This window comes from Apostichopus japonicus, chromosome 9 (assembly GCF_037975245.1).
Source record: "Apostichopus japonicus isolate 1M-3 chromosome 9, ASM3797524v1, whole genome shotgun sequence".
NCBI classification, from domain to species: Eukaryota; Metazoa; Echinodermata; class Holothuroidea; order Aspidochirotida; family Stichopodidae; genus Apostichopus; species Apostichopus japonicus.
In genome coordinates this window covers 19,027,501-19,045,459 of record NC_092569.1, presented here as the reverse complement: position 1 = coordinate 19,045,459, position 17,959 = coordinate 19,027,501, and the positions used below count along the sequence as shown (strand labels likewise).

Sequence of the window (17,959 nt, the reverse complement as noted above, 5' to 3'; positions counted from 1 at the left end):
TAAGCCACATATATTAATAGATTAATCCAATTCTTAAGTATTCTAAGCCACATATATTCATAACTTAAGCCTATTCGTAAGTATTCTAAGCCACAGATATTTATAGATTAATCCTATTTGTAAGTATTGTTAGCCGCAAATATTGATAGTTTAATCCTATTCGTAAGTATTCTAAGCCACCGATATTCATAGATTGAGCCTATTAGTAAGTATTCTAAGCCACAGATATGCGTAGCTAAATCCAATGATTAAGTATTCTATGCCACATAGATTCATAACTTAAGCCTATACGTAAGTATTGTAAGCCACAGATATTGATAGTTTCATCCTATTCGTAAGTATTATAGGTTACAGATATTCATAGTTTAATACTTTAAGTATTATATACAACAGATATTCATAGATGAATCCTATTCGTAGGTATATATTCTAAGTCATATATATGTATAGATTTATCCTACTCGTAAGTATTCTAAGCAGCCGATGAACATAATTTAATCATATTCGTTCGTATTCTAAACCACATATATTCATAACTTAAGCCTATACGTAAGAATTCTAAGCCACATATATTTATAGATTAATCCTATTTGTAAGTATTCTAAGCCATAGATATTCATAGTTTAATCCTATTCGTAAGTATTCTTAGCCACCGATATTTATAGATTAAGACTGTAAGTAAGTATTTTAAGCGACATATATTCATAGATTAATACTATTCGTAGGTATATATTCTAAGTCATATATATGTATAGATTAATCCTACTCGTAAATATTCTAAGCCACAGATATTAATTGTTTAGTCCTATTCGTGAGTATTCTAAGCTTCGATGTCCATAGTTTAATACTATAATTAAATAGTCTAAGCCACATATATTCATAGTTTAATCCTATTCGTAAGTATTCTAAGCTTCGATATTCATAGTTTAATACTATAATTAAGTGTTATAAGTCACAGATATTCATTGATTAATCATATTTGCAAGTATTCTAAGCCACAGATATTCATAGGTTAAGCCAATTTGTAAGTATTTTAAGCCACGGATATTCATAACTTAAGCCTTAACTTAAGTATTCTAAGGATCAGATATTTATAGATTAATCCTATTTGCAAGTTTTCTAAGCCATAGATATTCATAGTTTTATCCTATTCGTAAGTATTCTTAGCCACTGTTATTTATAGATTAAGCCTATTTGTAAGTATTCTAAGCCACAGATATTTATAGATTAATCCTATTTGTAAGTATTCTAAGCCACAGATATTCATAGTTTAATCCTAATCGTAAGTATTCTTAGCCATCGATATTCATAGATTAAGCCTATTAGTAAGTATTCTAAGCCACAGATATTCATAGGTTAAGCCAATTCGTAAGTATTCTAAGCCACAGATATTCATAACTAAATCCAATTCTTACGTATTTTTAGCCACATATATTCATAACTTAAGCTCATTCGTAAGTATTCTAAGCCACAGATACTCATAACTAAATCCAATTCTTACGTATTCTAAGCCACATATATTCATAACTTAAGCCTATTCGTAAGTTTTCTAATCAATCCTATTGTAAGTATTCTACGCCACATATATTTATAGTTTAAGCCTATTTGTAAGTATTGTAAGCCATAGATATTAATAGTTTAATCCTATTCGTAAGTATTCTAAGCCACCGATATTTATAGATTAAGACTATAATTAAATATTCTAAGCCACATATATTCGTAGTTTAATCCTATTCGTAAGTATTCTAAGCTTCGATATTCATAGTTTAATACTATAATTAAGTGTTATAAGCCACAGGTATTCATTGATTAATTATATTTGCAAGTATTCTAAGCCACAGATATTCATAGGTTAAGCCAATTTGTAAGTATTTTAAGCCACAGATATTCATAACTTAAGCCTATATGTAAGTATTCTAAGCCACAGATATTTATAGATTAATCCTTTTTGTAAGTATTCTAAGCCATAGATATTAATAGTTTAATCCTATTCGAAAGTATTCTTAGCCACCGATATTTATAGATTAAGACTGTAAGTAAGTATTTTAAGCCACATATATTCATAGATTATTACTATTCGTAAGTATTCTAAGTCTAAGTATTCGTAAGTATTCTAAGTCTATTTAAAGATTAATCCTATTTGTAAGTATTCTAAGCCACAGATATTCATCGTTTAATCCTGTTCGTAAGTATTCGAAGTCACACAGATGTTCATAGATTAACCCTATATGTAATTATTCTAAACCACGTATATTCATAGATTAATCCTAATCGAAAGTATTCTAAGCTACAGATATTCATAGCTAAATCTAATGATTAAGTATTCTAAGCCACGGATATTCATCATTTAATCCTATCCCTAAGTATGCTGAACCACAGATATTAATATTTTAATCCTATTGTAAGTATTCTAAGCCACAGATTATCATAGTTTAATCCAATTAGTAAGTATCTAAGCCACATATATACATAGTTTTAAATATGTTCGTAGGTATCCTTAGCCACAGATATACATAGTTAATCCTATTTGTAAGTATTCTTAGCTACAGATATTCATTGTTTAATCCTCTTCGTAAGTATTCCAAGGTACAGATATTCATAAGTAAGTTAATCTATATGTCATAATTCTAAGCCACAAATTTTCATAGTTTAATCCTATTCGTAAATCATCTAAGCCACATATATTCATAGTTTAATCATATTCGAAAGTATTCTAAGCCACAGATATTCATAGTTAAATCAAATGATTTAGTATTCTAAGCCACGGATATTCATAGTTTAATCCTATCCGTAAGTATTTTAAGTTACGGGTAGTTACAGATAGTCATAGTGAAATCCAATAAGTAAGTATTCTAAACCACAAATATTCATAGTTTAATCTTATCCGTAAGTGTTCAAAGCCACAGATATTCATAAATAAGTTAATATATTCGTAAGTATTCTAAGTAACAGGTATTTATAGTTTAATCATATTCCTAAATATTGTAAGCCTCATATGTTGAGAGATAACTCACCTATGCAGGTCATACGTACTCATATATAAATATGATTTTTATGTATTCAAAGACACACAATATTCCTAGATTCATACATTATGTATGCCAATTAAACCACATTGCATATGTAAATTAGCTATGTAACTTTTGTTAGCTACATAGATTAGTCTATGTGGTTTTTCTAATTCCGGATATTTAGAGATAAATCGATAATGAAAGTTGTGTAAGAAACAGATTCATCGATAAATCCATTACCTTTGTGATGTAAGCCCAGATATTTATGAATAAGTATGTTAGTTGTGTAAGCCTCATATATTCATATAGGTAAATTTGTTTCCGTTTGTGTTTTAGCCACATATATTTATAGAGAAATACATTATGTAAGTGATGTAATCCACATATCTTATCTAGCCTATTTCGCTTCACTGCAGAAGGAAGGCCTCTTCACCAATTTTCCAATTCCCTCTATCCTGAGCTGTTCTTTTCAATGTGACCCCACCATATTCTCTTATGTCATCCATCTATCTCCTACTCTGCCTACCTCTGCTCCTGACATAACCCCTTGGTGTCCAACATGTCAATTTATGTGTCCATCTCTTATCCTGACATCTAGCTAAATGCCCTGCCCATCTCCACTTCTTTTGCTTTATGACTTGGATAATATCCAAAACGCCTGTTCTGTTTCTCAAGTCCTGGTTTCCCTTTATCCTTTTTTGTAACACCCCCTTATAATTCTTTCCATTGCTCTCTCTCTCTCTGTCACTCTCAGCTTCTTTTCTAACCTCTTGGTAGTTGTCCATGTCTCTGCCACATAAGACATCACTGGAATAATACATTGATTGAAGAGTTGTTTTTTCAATGTCATTGGAAGGCTCTCATCCCGCAATATTAAACTGAGCATGCCAAACTTTGCCCACGTCTGTTTACCTCTCCTACTGTGTCATTTTCCAAAGATATTTTTTACCCAAGTATACATAACTGTCTACTTTTTCTATGATTTCGCCATCAACTGTAATCGAGTGGTCTTGTGATCTATTACTCATCATTACTTTTGTCTTCTTCATGTTCATATTCAAGCCTGCCTTTTTGCTTTCTTCACTCAACTCACAAATAATTGTCTCCAGTTCCTGAGGTGTGTGGCCTAGAAGCAATATGTCATCTGCACATCTAAGATGAGTTAGATGTTCACCATCCACTTCCAATTCCCTGTGACTGCCATTTTAGGTTCCTGCAGACATCATCCATAGCCGCTATGAAGAGTTTTGGGGAGATCGGATCGCCTTGTCTAACACCTTTCAGAATGTCAAAAGCGTTTGATGTCATATTTTCCAGGTATATCGTTGCACTTGGGTCATTATAGATTGCTTTGATAAGGCGAATATACTTTTGACTTAACTGTTTCTCCAAAGCATTCAGCAATGACTAGTGGTCCAGGCTATCAAATGCCTTTTCGTTATCCACAACGCCAAGGCATAGGTTGGAAACGGTATTGTTTTGCTTTTTCTATTATCTGACTCAAATTGTGTAGATGGTCAGAGGTTCTGAATCCTGCTCTGTAGCCTGCTTGCTCACGGGGTTGATTCTCATCCAATTGCTTTCCTATCCTGGCAAGAATAACCCTAGTAAAGAGTTTATACACATAAGGTAGCAAACTGATTGGTCTGTAGTTTTTAAAATCTTTCACATCGCCTTTCTTGAATAGTATAATGACTTTTGATTCATTCCATTGTGTGGGTATTTCTTCTAGTTTCATAATTCTATTGAACAGTTTTGTTAGAACATGTATAACGCTTTCTCCTCCCAGCCTAAGAATATATACTGTCAGATGGTCCATTCCAGAAGCCTTTCCTTTTTTTGATATGGTCAAAAGCACTTTGTACCTCCGCTTTTAAAATCGGTGGAACATCTTTAGCCTTGCTCGACCAATCGCAATAATGCCTCCAATTTGGTATGTCAGTATTGTACAGCTCTATGTAGAAGGATTCAATAGTTTCTGTGATCTGTGTTTTGTCTGTAACCTCCAAACCATCTTTTGTTCTTATAGATGATATAAGCTTGCTTGCTCCTTCCAGTTTCCTATTTATAGTTCTTGGTCCTTTGTTGTTTTCTAACACTACTTTCACTATGTTTGATCTGTACTTTCTTTTTCGGTTTCTTCTCATTTTACGGATGATTTTGTTCAGTTCTGTGTATTCAATCTGCTTGTGTGTTGACAACTGTGTGAAAGGCTTAAGGGCTTTCCTTTACTCGTTTAATTACCTTATTTCATTGTTTTCTTTATCCGTAGTCTTAACTGGTTTATTTGTGTCTTTAGTCACATTTTTTAGCTTCTTCCATTACAGTGTTGATGATATCATCGTAGCGCTTATCCAGTGGTTTGTCCTCATCTAGATCTTCCAATAAAGCAAATCTATTCTGTAATTCAAGTTGAAATTGCTGTTTCTTGACAGAGAGCACATCCAGGTTGTTATGCTTCTTCTTGGGTTTCTGGACCTTTCTCAAACTTTCCATCTTGTTATCAATCCTCAGCTTAGCTCTCACAAATATGTGATTGCTGCCTGTATCAACCTTTGGTACTATTCCTACATCCATCAAGATTATCTAATGGTCACAGATTATGTAGTCAATCAGGTTATGTGTCGCGGCATTGGGACTCTCCAACGTCCAGTATCTTTTGACAGGTTTCTTGAAGTATGTGTTGCCGATTATTAGGTCTCTACTTGAAACAAACTCCAACAGCCGTTGACCTCTTTTGTTACGATCTCCTACCCTAAATGGGCCTATTCCTTTCTCATCGCTGTCTTTCTTCTTTCCTATTTTGGCGTTTAAGTCGCCAATCAATATTGTATGGGTCGAGTTCACAGTTGCCATCATGTCATCCACGTTCTTGTACAATCCTTCAATTTTGTAATCACCATGACTTGATGTTGGTGCATACACTTGAATAACTTTTAATGTATGTTGCTTACTTATTTGTAGTCTTAAATATACAATCCTGTATGAGACTTCCTTATAATCCAAGGTATTGCCTTCTATGATTTTGTTTACTAGGAAGCCAACACCGTTGCAGCCTCTGCTTGTTGCCGAAGTAGTAAACAATGTGTGACCACAGTTTGTTAGCTTTATGAGATCACTTGGGCGTCCTGTTTCTGCAAGTCCTATTATGTGCCACTTTATACTTTCGACCTCCTCGAGAAGGGTATCAAGGACTTCCTCTCTTCTCAATGTTCTTACATTGTAAGTACATATGAATAAATATGTGTGGTTCCTGCTTGTACTCCCATCTAAGTTGAACCTTCCTTTCGGCTTTGGATCCAACTCTTCATCCTGTGGCTTAACATCTCGAAGTACAGCATTCTCCGGTATCCAAATTCCACCTGTAGAGTTGGACCCATTATGGACATGGGCATCACGGCCTCTTTTTTGTTTCATTTTCTTTATTGGTAAAGGATTTATGCCGACTCTACTGCGGCTGGCAAGGTGAGTTGGTAGAGGCTGGATGAGTTATTCAGCTCTTAGTCAGATTGGTGTAACGTCTGACAGGGGGTCCAGTACCCCAACCATGCGACAGGTTGCACTTGGCTACATGTTACCAGTGGCAGAGAGATCAATTGAACAGCTGATCAAAATTGACCATCATCTTGACCTGACCAATCTGGTTTTGTGTAATCCACATATATCCATCAGTAAATTAACTATGTAAGTTTTGTAAGCCACAGATATTCACAGATTAATCTGTTTCGTATGTATTCCAAGCCACAGATATTCATAGATAGATCCATTATGTAAAATGGTGTAAGCCCCAAATATTCATTGATTAATCTATTATTTAGTTCATAGATATTCATAGATGAATATGATTCGTATGTATTTCTAAGTCACAGTTATTCCTAGATACATCTATGTTGAGTGGTGCCACAGATATTCATAAATAAGTGAACTATGTTATTTTTGTGTAAGCCACAGATCTACAGAGATAAATCTATTTCATATGTCACGTAATTTGTGTAAACCACAGATATTCCTAGATTTTGTAGGTATTCTAAGTATAATATATTCATATTTAAATCTATTATGTATGTGATGTAAGCCACAGATAATAATAGGCTTCATTTCATTGCCTGCACACTAACAGCAAACTGTTTTGTTTATTTTGCATTAGAATTGGCTAGGGATCCAACTTTACCTAAAGTGGTTAATTATATCTGAATATACGGAAGAAAAGGCAAGAAAACCGATTAGTTAAGTGTGTGTATATATGACATCACACCTGTTTGCTTCAAGTTTACTTCTACTGCAAAACATGTAAGCTTTTAATGTTATCTCGAGAAGAAAACTGGTACTAAGCAATTGAATTAACATTTCAATTGAAGGTCCTTTCATTAATCAAATGTAAATTTTCCTCTGGATAATGATTGGTTACGTGCATGGTTGATTGCGTGCCTGATTCTCATTGTCTGATTGTTTGCGTTTCTGATTGGCTGCGCGTTTAAATGTCACTCCCTTTGATTGACCTGATTGTCTGATTGTCTGCTCGTTTAATTGTCTGCCGGTCGGCCTGATTGTCTGCGCATTTGATTGTCTGATTATCTGACTGTCTGCGTGTCTGATGGTCTGACTGGCTGCGATTCTGATTGTCTGACTGGCAGCGTGTTTGATTGTCTGACTGGCTGCGTGTCTGATTGACCTAATTGTTTGAAAGTCTGTGCGTCTTGTTGTCTTCCCGTCTGATTAACCTGATTGTTAAATTGATCTTATTTTCTGCGCAAATGATTGTCTGCTTGTCTGTTTGTCTGATTGTTTGCGCGACTGCTTGCCTGCTTGTCTGCGTGTTTGATTGTCCGACTGACTGCGTGTCTGACTGGCTGCGTGTCTAATTGTCTGACTGGTGGCGTGTGTGATTGTCTTTACGGGCTGCGTGTCTGATAGCCTGCTTGTCTGATTGTTGGCTCGTCTGATTGTCTGCGCGTCAGCTTGTCTGATTGTCTGTTTGTCTGTGTGTCTGCTTGTCGGTGCTTCTAAATATCAGACCGACTGCGTGTGTGAATTTTCGACTGTATGCGTGTCTGACTGTCTGATTGTCTTCGCGTCTGATCGTCTGCTTGTGTGACTGTGTTATTGTGTGATTGTCTGCCTGTATGCCTGTCTAATTGTCTGCGTTTCTGGTTTTCTGATAGTCTGCGCATCTGATTGGGTGCATGTCTGCTTGTTTAATTGTCTGATTGTCTACATGGCTGATTTTCTGCGTGTCTAATTGTCCAATTGGCTGCGTGTCTCATTGAATGCGTGCCTTATTTGGTGCGATTGGCTGCGTGCCTGATTGATTGCGTCTTTGAGTAGCTACGTGTCTGATTGTCTTCGTCTTCTGACTGTCTGAATGTTAGATGGGCTACCCGTCTTATTGTCTGCGTGTCTGATTGTGTGCGTGCGTGATTGTCTGCTTGGCGTTTATAACCATCTGATTGTCTGGCTCATTGGCTCATTGGCTCTTTGGCTCATTGGCTCATTGGCTCATTGGCTCATTGGCTCATTGGCTCATTGGCTCATTGGCTCATTGGCTCATTGGCTCATTGGCTCATTGGCTCATTGGCTCATTGGCTCATTGGCTCATTGGCTCACTGGCTCACTGGCTCACTGGCTCACTGGCTCATTGGCTCATTGGCTCACTGGCTCATTGGCTCATTGGCTCATTGGCTCATTGGCTCATTGACTCATTGGCTCATTGGCTCATTGGCTCATTGGCTCATTGGCTCATTGGCTAATTGGCTCATTGGCTCATTGGCTCATTGGCTCATTGGCTCATTGGCTCTTTGGCTCATTGGCTCATTGGCTCATTGGCTCATTGGCTCATTGGCTCATTGGCTCATTGGCTCATTGGCTCATTGGCTCATTGGCTCATTGGCTCATTGGCTCATTGGCTCATTGGCTCTTTGGCTCTTTGGCTCTTTGGCTCTTTGGCTCTTTGGCTCTTTGGCTCTTTGGCTCTTTGGCTCTTTGGCTCTTTGGCTCTTTGGCTCTTTGGCTCTTTGGCTCTTTGGCTCTTTGGCTCTTTGGCTCTTTGGCTCTTTGGCTCTTTGGCTCTTTGGCTCTTTGGCTCTTTGGCTCTTTGGCTCTTTGGCTCTTTGGCTCTTTGGCTCTTTGGCTCATTGGCTCATTGGCTCTTTGGCTCATTGGCTGCGTGCATGATTGTTTGATTGTCTCATTGTCTGATTGTCTCATTGTTTGCGCGTCTCATTTTCTGCGCGTCTCATTGAATGTCTGCGCGTCTGATTGATTGTCTGCGCGTCTGATTGATTGTCTGCGCGTCTGATTGATTGTCTGCGCGTCTGATTGATTGTCTACGCGTCTGATTGATTGTCTACGCGTTTGATTGTCTGATTGATCATTTAAAACAGCTTATCAACATAAATAAGTTGTTAATCGTGAATAAGGTACGTGGGTGTGTATACAGTGTTACGTTGCGAATCAAGCTTTCAACTGCAAAAGAAGGTTTACAAATCCATATACAGGCTAGACTGTCTAGGTACTGGGATGAGTACGACACCGGAACCAGACCAAACGGGACAACTGCTGAGACTGTTTTCAAACTGTTTGGAAAACCGGATGTGTAACCTATTTAGAAGGTATCAATGGAACTAACTCCTCGCCAGGTCCTACGGGACGAAAAGAGGGCATGGGCAGGGCCTCGGGGGGCAGTTCCCCAGGCGCTCAACCATGATTATTTTTTCTTTTAATCTTTTGCGATTCAAAATCAACCATGTGAGAATGTAACTATATACACACGTGTACAATTTGGCGGTAACATGGCGCAAAGTGCACAATTTCTATGTCGGAAAGTACCGATGGTGGAATAACACGGTCACTTGCACTGTACTGTTGTTTGAAAGAAACACCACGGTAATCATTTTAAAGTAGTCCCAGTTGTTAATTAGTGCATATGGTGCACTGTGTCTGGTTTTTTAATTTTTTTTTGTATCTTTTCTTTTTAACTTTGCCTTCCAGATTTTAATATGGCCACCCGCAATATCTACATGACGTATTTAAGCTAGTCGTGGCTGTGTTAAGGTTTAATGTACATTGCAAAATTGGGAATTTCCAGAAGACTATCAAGAAATTAAACGTTGTTGTTAACCTACATACATATTTCAAGATAAAAGCCTATTAAATTTAGTTGCAAGCAGAAAGCACTCCTTACCGATCGATAACTGAACATCGAATATAATTGTCTTTCTTGTTAGCAATGGAAATTACTACCCCGACATATATGTTTCTATATGTGAAGTAGCATTACTACGATATTAAAATTGCAGCATCGACTGTACTTATCCAGAAAGCACTTTCGTCATACCCATTATGTATAACCTACATTCGATATTGAGCGATAGTACATGTAATCAATAATATTGTATACTAACAGCTATGGTTTTACTTTCTTTAAAGATGATATAAACCTGTGAAAGGTTTTATTGCAATTAAATAGAAATCGAAAATTACTGCTTGTTCGTCACAAACCTCTGGAGCAAAGACTGCGGTGAATATTTCTTGGGAAATTTTAGTTGGCGTCTAACAAAATAGAGTTTATACTAACGTCACTGATTTGAAGGCTCCATCGATTGGTAATATTTGGTTACGTTTACGTGGAATACTTCTTCAGTTGCTGCAAATCATTCTATTTTATCCACCATCGTTGGGCATATTGTTAAATAGTAAGCATGATTTATAACATGCAAACGACATCGCTTTCTATTGGTGGAGCATTGTTGTTATAACTCGTTTCCTCAATTTGTTGACTGTCGAATTCGCAACGCTAGGCAATATGTGAATCGATCATTTGCATATTGTTTGCAAATAACTTTTGAACTATTTAACCGTCACGTATATTCTCAACAGGGACATGAAAGACACTTCCGATGTTGCTTTCGGTGACACTGACACAATATGGATATTTATTGCTAATAGAAGCAGTTTTGTAGCATCAGTGTATATTCAATTTATGTGGATATCGGTGTATATTTCATTTATGTGGATATAAGTGTATATTTAATTTACGTGGACATCACTCTCACTGGATTGTAAAATTGACTGAGTTATTATCAGTTAGCTTGCACTGGACAATTGCAGGGTTCCGTTTTCTTGAGAATCGACTTCGTGCTGCCGTTCGTAACAAAAATAAACTAAGAATACAATTCAGATTAAAAGAATATAGTTATTCATCAATTTAATGACTTAACTTATCACCTGGAACAAATAAGAACATTTGACAAACCAAAGTGACATGCACCTGCTTTTGTCTTTTGTGTATGTTAGTCCTGTACTGCCGTTTAGACTATGGCCTAAGTGAATCAACTTCAAAAAGGGTGCTCAGTCAGTTGAAAATAAAGTTTTCTTCGCATATATTAAATTGACGATACATGACTTAATATGAATAAGGGCCTAACATCCGATCTTGTCCTCTCCATCTTTCTCGCTGTTGTCTGGCTGATTGGTACACCTGGCAACCTCCTGGTTTTGCGGGTCTACCTTCATAAGGCCCGAACATCGAGCACCTTTGTGTTTATTTCCTTTATGGCTGTGTCAGATCTCATTCTATGCGCTACTACACCATTCATGATAACATTCATCGTAAACGCTGGTGAAAACAACCGTATGATATATATATGTAAGTTATCTCATTACCTAGTAATAACGTGTATATTACTTTCTTTATTAGGCAGTTCAATTGTTGGCTTTGATCGCTATATGGCCATATGTCATCCATATAGACAACGTCTGTCGGTCCGTTCTGCATTGATGATATCAATTGCTGTTACTGTACTGTGCTTTGCTGTTAGCACTCCAATTTTAGCGACAGCGGAGGTGTATGTGTTGGAACATCAGACTGTCACTTGTACAAATGCAGATAACAACCAATTTCTACATGTTATCTGGCAAACTGGGATCTGCCTGCTGATATGTATAGCTCTTTTGATGACAACATCATTTTACGTTATGGTGTGGCGAGCTATCCGTAAACACAGAAATGTTACATCGTCGATGCCTAACGATGAATCAATAACGGTTACAGATACTAACACTGAAGAGCAAATGACCGAAACGAAGCATGAATCTAACGTGAGTTCACACGACAATGATTCCCGAAAAACCACAGAGAAACACACATTTTCTTATGACACGGACACAGGAACCGCGGTAGTGAGTCAAGTCAATATGAATGAAACCAAAGACAATACCGATTTTCACACTGGATTCAGCCAAGTAAGCCCTTCAATATCAGGTAAAAACAGTGATTGTGGGGTCAAAATTGAGAAAGACAGCAATATAACGGAACCTGGAATTGATAACCTGAACAGTCAAGAAAATGGAATAGACAATCAAAAGGGGGGCCATTTGGAAAAATCAATTACTTGTCCCCGTAGTTCACCTCGTACTAAATTGGACCGTTTAAATAAGTGTACTGATTCTTCTAGAAATAAAATCAGTCAAGCAATTCGGAAGGGAGAGATTAATTTCGTAAGTACCAGAAAGGGAAAGAAGCAGGATGCTTCGTTGTCTAGCGTCATGAAGATGGCAGCACAACGTAGAATTACCATGATGCTGTTCTTGACCGCAGTGATCTCTGTGGCATTTATTTTGCCAATGTTGGTTTTTTCGCTTCTACCTGCTGCCACTATCGTCTCAGCAAGAGAAACCAACGAGTTTTTATACACCAATATTGAGTTAGGTCGTATCATTGGTTTTGTTAACAATGCTGTCAACCCATTCATTTATTGTTTGTTAGATAAGAAATTTAGAAAAGAATGCTTAGCAATCGTAAAGTGTTTTTATAGGAAATAAGGATTTTTAAGAGCAGCATAAAATCACTACAGCAGACTGTAAGCTACATGATCATGATCTCTATAAAATCACTACAGCAGACTGTAAGCTACATGATCATGATCTCTATAAAATCACTACAGCAGACTGTAAGCTACATGATCATGATCTCTATAAAATCACTACAGCAGACTGTAAGCTACATGATCATGATCTCTATAAAATCACTACAGCAGACTGTAAGCTACATGATCATGATCTCTATAAAATCACTACAGCAGACTGTAAGCTACATGATCATGATCTCTATCGCAAACATCGTCAACTGAAAATAGACTGAGTGAACATCGAAGTCAAATCAGCCGATGGAAGATTTTATGTGATCGTTTAGGGAAGACAAGCAGTATTTATATTGCTAAATATTACATTAACAAGTGTGTGTAAGTACGAAATTAGCAAAGTGGCTTTAACTACTCCCAGGAACAACGAAATATATCTAACCTATGTTTATAATTATCTCAGCACAATCAAACTTAACTTTGTAAGTTTTCATTACGAAGTCAAATGTGGCATTAAACGTGATAAAGTGATAAGTCACCGAAGCCTTATTTGTCCACATTATATCTTATTTAACATATAATAATATCTCACAGAAAAGGGTTCTTACAACAACTCTGTTAATTATTATTACATTTTCATTCCTTCTGGCCGAGTCATAGAGTATCGCATCCGTATGTTCACCTTCAATGTATACAGTTATAATGCACAACACAATTTGATCATTATAAGAAGGTTGATTTGGACTGCGCTACATTTCTCTCTCTCTGCAAAGTACTAGTTTAGTTGAGCATATCTAAACCTCGATTATCGGAGACGTATCGTATCAACAACATAAGAAGAAATCATCGAATAGAGCATAATGGGTGTACCAAATTGTTGGTTCGTTCTTGAGACTATACAACAGCGTGGATAGGTCGAGTAGGAGACTAGACGTCTACTTGTAATGCATACCAGTAATAGTTTGATAAACTAAGAGCAGCGCGAGTGACTACTTCAGCACTAAAGTATCATTCTACATTCTATACTATACATTTCCATAATGACGCAAGTACGAGTTCAAATGACCCAACGTGAGTGAGCGGAATACAGTCAACCATGGGCATATAGGCATATAGGCATATATAGACATATAGGAATATATATGCATACCTTAATATAGGCTACCATAGGATTTGGAGACTAAACAGACTCAAAACGAGTACGGAATTATCATTAGAAGAATAATAATTACAGTATTATTACTTGTGTTACTTTTTATTATTACAAAATTTAATAAAAAAGTCCGTTTTAAAGAGAGGAAATCTTAAAGGCGTGCACGTCATATTGCGAAATCATGGAAAATGTTTCAATTGTTGTTTTGTTTTTGCTTCATAGACAGAATTTTATATTGATTTCACTTCGAGAAGTTAAAGAAATTGAAAATGCCAATGAATACTAGCTCTGCCGTGTCCCAATATGTAATGTAATATAAATGTTAATTTACAATAATCATTTTCTGTTGTATTATTGACGTTGTCGCAAACGAGCTCAAAAGTGTTATCCAGGCAACTTTTTTATTTCGTCTGCCTTCGTTTCTCTCTAATGAACGTCGCGTGTGCATAGCTGTGGATGATGATTCGTTATTCTTGACGTCTTCACAAATGTGCGCTTTAGTTCAATTCAGCCTAAATTGAGGACAAGTTTAGAACAAGACGATATAGAAATGATACAATTTAAAATTGTTAAGTATAAGTAAACTAAGAAGGAGAAACATATACTAATACTGACTCCTACTGACCGAACGACGCGTTCCTGTATTCAAATTTTTAACTTTAATTGGTAGAAGCAATGAAGATGTTGATACTTTGCTTTCCGAAGCTAGTGGCGCGATCCAAAACATGGCCTCAATTACCTCAGGTATTAAGTTGCAAAGTTTTTTTTTTTGCGTCATCTTATCACGAGACTTAAAAGTTACATGTTATGAGGCAAATATGGGAATACCATGTTCCTTTTATTACACTGCATGCTGCGGCGCTTAGAAATGTTGCCGTTGAGTGCAATATGCATATACAACCGTTTCGTTTCACATATACAATATAGGATACGGTTTGCTCGAAATCAGAGTCAGATATGCTGGCATTCTATGTCCGGGTTTAATCTGAGCAAGTAGCGTTCGTTGTTCCTCGCTTGTAAACTTTCGCTTTCGTCGACGACGACCACTTTGTGAAATCCTCTAGCTTAACTATATGCGTTAATTTATGATTATTTCCGTTCCACTATAATTCAATGATACATAATTGTTACTGCTTAAGTCAGTTGACAATGAGAAGATAAAATTTATCCAATGTACGCTGAATGAACTGATTAGACTAAACACTGCGTATAATCTACACGTAAAAACTGTAACGACATTTGCAAACTGGATCAAACGTACCGCATACCTCAACCACACGCTAAATGGTACAATCTGCAAACCGTATGTTGATTCAAAACCAATCGATGAAAGTTTCATGTCTTACTTAACCGGTTTAATTACTACATATATCATATGAATAATCAACCCTTGGCGATATTGAGAACACGTTATAGCACTTATGAATGTCATTACTTCGCATTCCCTCCCCTTCAATATAAACTTTCATTTTCCATTAGTCGTGCCTGCAAATGGAAAGTTCAAATATTAACATTGCCGCATCATAGCCAATATCGATCATTCGAATTGTTCACTACGCCTTTCGCCCCTCCTCTCCTACACGTCACCACTCATCTCACCAACCATGTAAGAGCAATATCCATCTGAAATGAATCTCCCATGAACTCAAATGACCTCTTAAATACATGCAGTCAGACAATGCATTCTACTTTAGCGTGTTGCCAACAGAAACGATAGGAAACATATATATGTTTGATTACTAACATATTTGACAATGTTTCCTCATTAAGTATACCTCTAATGACGTTTAATATGTTTTCTCTGACATACTAATATCGAATGACGTGGTAAGATTTATATTTATGAGGACATATACATGTGGGTAGTACATGTGTCCATAAGGTAAGTGAGCTAATATGCAGAAGTATTTTATTGACAACCTGCAGGTCACACGTACATGGTAAATACTGTGAAAGTTTTGCTTTGGAGGGGTGGGGATGGTCATGGAGTCAGCGACGCACCTGTACCGACTGCGAATTGATAATGCTAACTTTTGATTGAAATGTGTATGTGTTATGGTAATTGAAATTGAAATTTCGTTACAGATTTGGCTGATAGTCCAACTATTTGGTTTCCTTTTTTGCAACGTACTGTGGTTTATGAACATTCCCAAACCAATTCAACACATCCATATACTGTATCATTGCTGTTAAGTGTAAACTTAAATCGTCGCTTTTCAAGTTACAATTGTCATATGAGGTAATATAATCCACGTATCTCCTCCCCCTTTGAGTTGTTTATTTAGATTGAGATTGTACAACAAACAAATAGCCAACTAAACGAAAGGGTACTACTGTCTTCCTTGATGTTCACAATTGTCTTTAACCGTATTGCATTTACTACTTCAAGGAAACAGAAGAAATAGAACTTCAATCAGAAATACTTCCTTGTTTCTCAGTATTGTCTTTAGCCGTTTGCATTTACTACTTCAAGGTAACAGAAGATACAGAACTACAATCAAAAAGTCTGGAAATCTCATGACGAGCTAATTGTATTAATTCCTATAAGAAACGTCTGCCTTCCTTGCTTTTTATTTAAACGCTGTTACCACCAATTTCGTGCCAACTGTGAGTTCAGCAGATCATTGTTCAATTGTAAGTCGTACGCATTTTCTCAAGAAAATGTCGATCCCGAAAAGGGTTTGGGTCTTTGCATCGTTCTTCATTATACTGCCACCAAGCCTTATCTGCTCTGTGAAAGAGGTGAGATCAACTCTTTATGAAATAATTTTGTGTCGTTTACGTTAATATATCGTTTGAAATGTATTTTGATTAGAATGATAACAATAAATAGAATGGTAGAATGGTAACAATCTTAACGGTTAGATCGAAAGTTAAATTATGACAAGGCAGTTTAAGCGTTTAGTAGTTTTCACTTACAAAGAACAAGCAATACACGTTTTACTGATAAACCGAATACGTTTGGACGGATCGTAAATCACTGGTTACGCCACCGGTATTGCGTTACGGGCTGGTATAGTAACATGAAATATATTAGCAATATATAATAATTATATATATATATATCTTTGCGCTGTAACAGCTATCGGATATTGAACAAAACTAGAATTATTTCGGTCATTTACTGGAAACATATAAACAAAAGATAGATGAAGAGGGTCTGCCCCAAGAAAACAATGTTGAAAAGTTTATTTGCATACATGTGGTCTAATGGGAATTGTTTTGAATTATGCAGAGTAATCATCAAACGTTTGCTGTGGTGAACGACAGAAGAATGGGTCCATGTAAGTATTACCATTCGGATGGTTTCTAACTTATGTTTCTGCACTAATTTTACCCGTTTCATACGTACATGGTTAATTGTTTGGTGTCCCTCGTATCATTATATGTATAATATATTAAGTAAACTCACAACTTTATATTTAACGTTACATCAAATAGCTGTTTGACTTCATGAGATTAACATAAATTTACCTTCTTTTCAGCACCATATTGTTCCCTTCACCAACTATCTGAATTCCCAAGGGACTGCATTGAAGTGACCAATCGTTGTGTATCTACAAGTCCAAATGGTATCCATACCATTAAACCAGATAGTTATCCAGATCCCTTTGAGGTGTATTGTCACAGTGATAACAATCAACGAGGCAAAGGTTGGACGGTTAGTATGTCTATCACCTTTCATTCCGAGCTATTAATGTTCGTATTGATGTAGAGTTATTTAAGGGATAGAAGTTTGAAAAAGTGAGGTTATTTATCAATCGTCTTCATGAATTGTACCAATAATGAACTTTACTCATGTAAACGACACACATATATTGTACAATGTACATGTGATGTCTGACGTGCATGGGTCAAACTTCAAGTAGTTTTTTTTTTTTTTTTTTTTTTTTTTTAAAGGGCGTTTATTTTTTCTTATCATTCGCCCTGGGGCAATT

General features: G+C 36.4%; 1 protein-coding gene across 1 annotated transcript; it reads right to left on the bottom strand.

Moving 5' to 3' along the window:
- Nucleotides 1–5,597: 5,597 nt before the first annotated feature.
- Nucleotides 5,598–6,428, bottom strand: LOC139973927 (craniofacial development protein 2-like). Its single transcript, XM_071980817.1, has one exon. The coding sequence runs from the start codon at nucleotides 6,426–6,428 to the stop codon at nucleotides 5,598–5,600; it is 831 nt and encodes a 276-aa protein (XP_071836918.1).
- Nucleotides 6,429–17,959: the final 11,531 nt, after the last annotated feature.